This window comes from Bufo bufo, chromosome 1, assembly GCF_905171765.1.
Source record: "Bufo bufo chromosome 1, aBufBuf1.1, whole genome shotgun sequence".
NCBI classification, from domain to species: Eukaryota; Metazoa; Chordata; class Amphibia; order Anura; family Bufonidae; genus Bufo; species Bufo bufo.
In genome coordinates, this window is record NC_053389.1 from 800,417,145 (window position 1) to 800,424,623 (window position 7,479).

A 7,479-nucleotide genomic window follows, 5' to 3' on the forward strand; every position below is an offset into this window, starting at 1 on the left:
ATGAGTGGAGGGCGGCCGCACATGCGCGGTATGCTCTCCTTCAGTTTACGGTCTCCGTTTTAGAGACAGCTGCGGGTCCTAGAGATGGGACTAGCGCCTCTCAGACACAGGGGGCATATTATACCGATATTCTCCCAACCCTTTAACCTTTTCTTTTGTTTTGTTTTTTATTACTGTGTTTCGAGAGTCAGAGCTTATTCCCCCCCCCCCCCCCCGGTAAGGACTTTTTAATGGTATGCTGCATTGAAATTTTTTAGCAATAATTTTATGTTTTATTTTTACCCTGTTCACTATGCAGTATAATTGATATCAAATGTATATAATTGTTTATGTTTTTAACTACTTTTTTAATATTTTTAAAATTTTATTATTTTTTTTACAAATAAATTTTTGGGCCGACCACTGGGCCTTGATCATACAATAATATTTTTTATACTTTTAAAATAGAATTTTTTTCATATACATTTTTTTGGTCCCCCCACTGGGCCTTAATCATACAGTCAGTCTCCTCTATAATACACTCCAGTACTTCTGTGCTGCAGCGCATTGTGCCTGTTATCGTACTGCTGACGGCATCCTATTAGGCCCTGCCTTTTACAGTACATGTTCTGATCTGGGGGGTTTCATTTGGGGCCTCGGCTGCCCACCTGTACCCCATAATTACATCCCAGGGGTGCCATTGGGGACATAGAGAGCCCCCTACATCTGACCCCTCAGATGCCAATAGTTACTGCAGCATATGAGGGGTTAAACAGTCTGCGGAGAGTCGGCTGTGGATGCTGAAGGCAGAGCCCCTGCACCCACATCGTCTCTGCACCGTTCATTTAGAGTGTCTCCAATATAGCAGAGCTGAGTTTGTCATCTTTGGATATGTGATATTTCTGATTTACATAGGACTGCAAGTAAATCTATTGTGAGATGTGCATCACTTCATTATGTTAATTAACCAGTTCTGTTTTTTATTTTTTGCTGGAGCAGAGGGGTAACTTAAAGACCCCTAGGCTCCAATGCAAGATCTGTAATAGGGCCCCCCAGGACCATGTACCATTTATAATAATGGCAGCTACTTCTGGGCCCCTTGTAGCGGAGCCTGTGCATTTGAGTCCTGTGATCACTCAAGCATTACTCGTAGCTGTCCATAAAAGTGGTCAATGTCTTCAAAATCTATGAAAATATAAAAAAGTGAAGTTATTGCCCTCTTGTGCTCACATAGAGGTAATGGGTTATAGCGTGCTGTCAGTGATGCAGGTCTGCCATTAGTTGGATGATGCATGGAGGTCAATGAAGGAAATCATGTGTATTTTCTTTTATTGTAGCTCAAACAACAGTAACATCTGAGACATCCACATCTGGAGAGTCAGTCACTGATGAATCCTCTTCAACTGTAGAATCAGTAACATCTGAGACATCCACATCCTTAGAACTAGTTTCTTATGAATCCTCTTCAACTGTAGATTCAGTAACATCTGAGACAGCCACATCTGGAGAACCAGTCACTGATGATGAATCCTCTTCAACTGTAGAGTCAGTAACATCTGAGACATTCACATCCAGAGGACCACTCACTGATGAATCCTTCTCAACTGTAGAGTCAGTAACATCTGAGACAGCCACATCTGAAGAACCAGTCACTGATGATTCCTCTTCAACTGTAGAGTCAATAACATCTGAGACAGCCACATCTGGAGAACCAGACAACAATGAATCCTCTTCAACTGTAGAGTCAGTAACATCTGAGACATCCACATCCTTAGAACCAGTTTCTGATGAATCCTCTTCAACTGTAGAGTCAGTAACATCTGAGACAGCCACATCTGGAGAATCAGTCACTGATGAATCCTCTTCAACTGTAGATTCAGTAACATCTGAGACAGTCACATCTGGAGAACCAGTCACTGATGATGAATCCTCTTCAACTGTAGAGTCAGTAACATCTGAGACATTCACATCCAGAGGACCACTCACTGATGAATCCTTCTCAACTGTAGAGTCAGTAACAACTGAGACAGCCACATCTGGAGAACCAGTCACTGATGATGAATCCTCTTCAACTGTAGAGTCAGTAACATCTGAGACATTCACATCCGGAGGACCACTCACTGATGAATCCTTCTCAACTGTAGAGTCAGTAACATCTGAGACTGCCACATCTGAAGAACCAATTACTGATGAATCCTCTTCAACTGTAGAGTCAGTAACATCTGAGACATCCACATCTAGAGAACCAGTCACTGATGAATCCTCTTCAACTGTAGAGTCAATGACATCTGAGACAGCCAAATCTGGGGAACCAGTCACTGATGAATCCTCTTCAACTGTAGAGTCAGTAACATCTGAGACAGCCACATCTGAAGAACCAGTCACTGATGATTCCTCTTCAACTATAGAGTCAATAACATCTGAGACAGCCACATCTGCAGAACCAGACAACAATGAATCCTCTTCAACTGTAGAGTCAGTAACATCTGAGACATTCACATCCGGAGGACCACTCACTGATGAATCCTTCTCAACTGTAGAGTCAGTAACATCTGAGACAGCCACATCTGAAGAACCAATTACTGATGAATCCTCTTCAACTGTAGAGTCAATAACATCTGAGACAGCCACATCTAGAGAACCAGACACCAATGAATCCTTTTCAACTGTAGAGTCAATAACATCTGAGACATCCACATCTAGAGAACCAGTCACTGATGAATCGTCTTCAACTGTAGAGTCAATAACATTTGAGACAGGCCCATCTGGGGAACCAGTCACTGATAAATCCTCTTCAACTGTAGAGTCAGTAACATCTGAGACAGCCACATCTGAAGAACCAGTCACTGATGATTCCTCTTCAACTATAGAGTCAATAACATCTGAGACAGCCACATCTGGAGAACCAGACAACAATGAATCCTCTTCAACTGTAGAGTCAGTAACATCTGAGACATCCACATCTAGAGAACCAGTCACTGATGAATCGTCTTCAACTGTAGAGTCAATAACATCTGAGACAGGCACATCTGGGGAACCAGTCACTGATGAATCCTCTTCAACTGAAGAGTCAGTAACATCTGAGACAGCCACATCTGGAGAACCAGTCACTGATGAATCATCTTCAACTGTAGAGTCTGTAACATCTGAGACAGCCATATCTGGAGAACTAGTCACTTATGAATCCTCTTCAACTGTACAGTCAGTAACATCTGAGTCATTCACATCCGGAGAACCAGTCACTGATAAATCCTTCTCAACTGTAGAGTCAGTAACATCTGAGACAGCAACATCTGAAGAACCAGTCACTGATGATTCCTCTTCAACTGTAGAGTCAATAACATCTGAGACAGCCACATCTAGAGAACCAGACACCAATGAATCCTTTTCAACTGTAGAGTCAATAACATCTGAGACATCAACATCTAGAGAATCAGTCACTGATGAATCGTCTTCAACTGTAGAGTCAATAACATCTAAGACAGGCACATCTGGGGAACCAGTCACTGATGAATCCTCTTCAACTGTAGAGTCAGTAACATCTGAGACAGCCACATCTGAAGAACCAGTCACTGATGATTTCTCTTCAACTGTAGAGTCAATAACATCTGAGACAGCTACATCTGGAGAACCAGACAACAATGAATCCTCTTCAACTGTAGAGTCAGTAACATCTGAGACATCCACATCTAGAGAACCAGTCACTGATGAATCGTCTTCAACTGTAGAGTCAATAACATCTGAGACAGGCACATCTGGGGAACCAGTCACTGATGAATCCTCTTCAACTGTAGAGTCAGTAACATCTGAGACATCCACATCTAGAGAACCAGTCACTGATGAATCGTCTTCAACTGTAGAGTCAATAACATCTGAGACAGCCACATCTGGAGAACCAGACAACAATGAATCCTCTTCAACTGTAGAGTCAGTAACATCTGAGACATCCACATCCTTAGAACCAGTTTCTGATGAATCCTCTTCAACTGTAGAGTCAGTAACATCTGAGACAGCCACATCTGGAGAACCAGTCACTGATGATGAATCCTCTTCAACTGTAGAGTCTGTAACATCTGAGACATTCACATCCGGAGGACCACTTACTGATGAATCCTTCTCAACTGTAGAGTCAGTAACATCTGAGACAGCCACATCTGAAGAACCAATTACTGATGAATCCTCTTCAACTGTAGAGTCAATAACATCTGAGACAGCCACATCTAGAGAACCAGACACCAATGAATCCTCTTCAACTGTAGAGTCAGTAACATATGAGACATCCACATCTAGAGAACCAGTCACTGATGAATCCTCTTCAACTGTAGAATCAATAACATCTGAGACAGCAACACCTAGAGAACCAGACACCAATGAATCCTCTTCAACTGTAGAGTCAGTAACATCTGAGACATCCACATCTAGAGAACCAGTCACTGATGAATCGTCTTCAACTGTAAAGTCAATAACATCTGAAACAGGCACATCTGGGGAACCAGTCACTGATGAATCCTCTTCAACTGTAGAGTCAATAACATCTGAGACAGCCACATCTGGAGAACTAGTCACTGATGAATCCTCTTCAACTGTAGAGTCTGTAACATCTGAGACAGCCACATCTGGAGAACCAGTCACTGATGAATCATCTTCAACTGTAGAGTCTGTAACATCTGAGACAGCCATATCTGGAGAACTAGTCACTGATGAATCCTCTTCAACTGTACAGTCAGTAACATCTGAGACATTCACATCCGGAGAACCAGTCACTGATAAATCCTTCTCAACTGTAGAGTCAGTAACATCTGAGACAGCCACATCTGAAGAACCAGTCACTGATGATTCTTTTTCAACTGTAGAGTCAATAACATCTGAGACAGCCACATCTGGAGAACCAGACACCAATGAATCCTCTTCAACTGTAGAGTCAGTAACATCTGAGACATCCACATCCTTAGAACCAGTTTCTGATGAATCCTCTTCAACTGTAGAGTCAGTAACATCTGAGACATTCACATCCGGAGGACCACTCACTGATGAATCCTTCTCAACTGTAGAGTCGGTAACATCTGAGACAGCCACATCTGAAGAACCAATTACTGATGAATCCTCTTCAACTGTAGAGTCAATAACATCTGAGACAGCCACATCTAGAGAACCAGACACCAATGAATCCTCTTCAACTGTAGAGTCAGTAACATCTGAGACAGCCACATCTAGAGAACCAGTCACTGATGAATCATCTTCAACTAAAGAGTCTGTAACATCTGAGACAGCCATATCTGGAGAACTAGTCACTGATGAATCCTCTTCAACTGTGCAGTCAGTAACATCTGAGACATTCACATCCGGAGGACCAGTCACTGATAAATCCTTCTCAACTGTAGAGTCAATAACATCTGAGACAGCCACATCTGGAGAACCAGACAACAATGAATCCTCTTCAACTGTAGAGTCAGTAACATCTGAGACATCCACATCTGGAGAACCAGTCACTGATGAATCCTCTTCAACTGTAGAGTCAATAACATTTGAGACAGCCACATCTGGAGAACCAGTCACTGATGAATCCACTTCAACTGTAGAGTCAATAACATCTGAGACATCCACATCTGGAGAAACAGTCACTGATGAATCTTCTTCAACTGTAGAGTCAGTAACATCTGAGACATCCACATCCTTAGGACCAGTCACCTATGAATCCTCTTCGACTATAGAGTCAGTGACATCTGAGACAGCCACATCTGGAGAACCAGTCACTGATGAGTCCTCTTCAACTATAGAGTCAGTGACATCTGAGACATCCACATCTGGAGAACCAGTCACTGATGAATCTTCTTCAACTGTAGAGCCAGTAACATTTGAGACATCCACATCTGGGGATCCAGTCACCAATGAATTTTTTTCAACTGTAGAGTCAGTAACAACTGAGCCATCCACATCAGTAGATTCCATCACTAGTGGATCATCTCCAACAGTAGAAATAATAACATATGAGACATCCCCATCAGGAGAACTAGTCAGCAGTGAATCTTCCCCAACTGTTGATTCAGGAACATCTGAAACATACACATCTGGAGAACCAGTCACCGATGAATCTTTTTCAACTATAGAGTTAGTAACATCTGAGACAGCCATATCTGGAGAACCAGTCACCAGTGAATCTTCCCCAACTGTTGATTCAGAAACATCTGAGATATCCACATCTGGAGAACCAGTCACCAGTGAGTCATCTCTAACTGCAGAGTCAGTGACATCTGAGACATTCACAAGTATGGAAGCAGCCACTAGTGAATCCTCCCCAACTGTTTATTCAGTAACATCTGAGACATCCTCATCAGCTGAACCATTTACCAGCAAATCCTCTCCAACCATTGATTTAGTTACATCTGAAATATCCACATCAGGAGAACCATTCACCAGTGAGTCATCTCCAACTATAGAGTCAGTGACATCTGAAACATCCTTATCAGCAGAACCACTTACCAGCAAATCCTTTCCAACTGTTGATTTTGTAACATCTGCTATATCCACATCAGGAGAAGCAGTAACTAGTGAGTTCTCTCCAACTGTAGATTTAGTTACATCTGAGAAATCCACATCAAGAGATCCAATCACCAGTGAATCCTTTCCAACTGTAGAGTCAGTGACATCTGAGACATCCACATCAGGAGAACCAATCACTGATAAATTCTCTTCAACTGTAGAGTCAGTAACAAGTGAGAAATCCACATCAGGAGAACTAGTCACCACTGAGTCCTCTCCAACTGTAGATTCAATAACAACTGAGAATTCTGCATCAGGAGAACCAGTCACCATTGCACCCTCTCCGACTGTAGATTCTGTAGCAACTGAGACATCCACAACAGGAGAACCAGTCACCAGTGAATCCTCCCCAACTGTTGATCCAGTAACGTCTCAGACATCTACATCAGGAGAACCAGTCACCACTGAGTCCTCTCTAACAATGCAATCAGCAACAACTGAAAGATCCACATCAGTAGAACCATCCATGTCAACAGAAACAGTCACCAGGAAATTAACTTCAACTGTAGAGTCAATAACATCTGAATCATCCAAATCAACAGTACCCATAAACAGCGAATCTTCTCAAACTGTAGAGTCATTCACCTCTGCATCATCCACATCAACGGAACCCATCACTAGTGAATCCTCTGCAACTACAGAATCAGTGACATCAGGATTATCCATATCAGCATCATCAGCCACCAGTGGGCTCTCTCCAACTGTGTCAGTGACATCTGGATCAGTAGTGGAATCAGTAACAGCAACTGTACCATCAAACTCAACAAGTCCATCAAACACAACTACACCGCAAACCACAATAAAACCTTCAACCCTAATTTCAACTGTTATTTCAACTTCTACTATCCAGCAGACATCTATAAGACCAGGTACATACCATTGGGTTAACATAATTATCTCTTGTTTCGTACAGCTTACTCTACTCTACATGATCTACATCATAGGTTCTAAACATGTAGT

At 42.3% G+C, this 7,479-nt stretch overlaps 1 protein-coding gene across 1 annotated transcript; it reads right to left on the reverse strand.

The window, feature by feature from the left end:
- Positions 1-3,156: 3,156 nt before the first annotated feature.
- LOC120988580 (dentin sialophosphoprotein-like) lies at positions 3,157-6,792 on the reverse strand. Its single transcript, XM_040416129.1, has 3 exons — positions 6,321-6,792; positions 5,716-6,230; positions 3,157-5,667 (listed from the first exon to the last, which is right to left on the reverse strand). Exons 1-3 carry the CDS (start codon positions 6,790-6,792, stop codon positions 3,157-3,159), a joined length of 3,498 nt encoding a protein of 1,165 aa, XP_040272063.1.
- Positions 6,793-7,479: the final 687 nt, after the last annotated feature.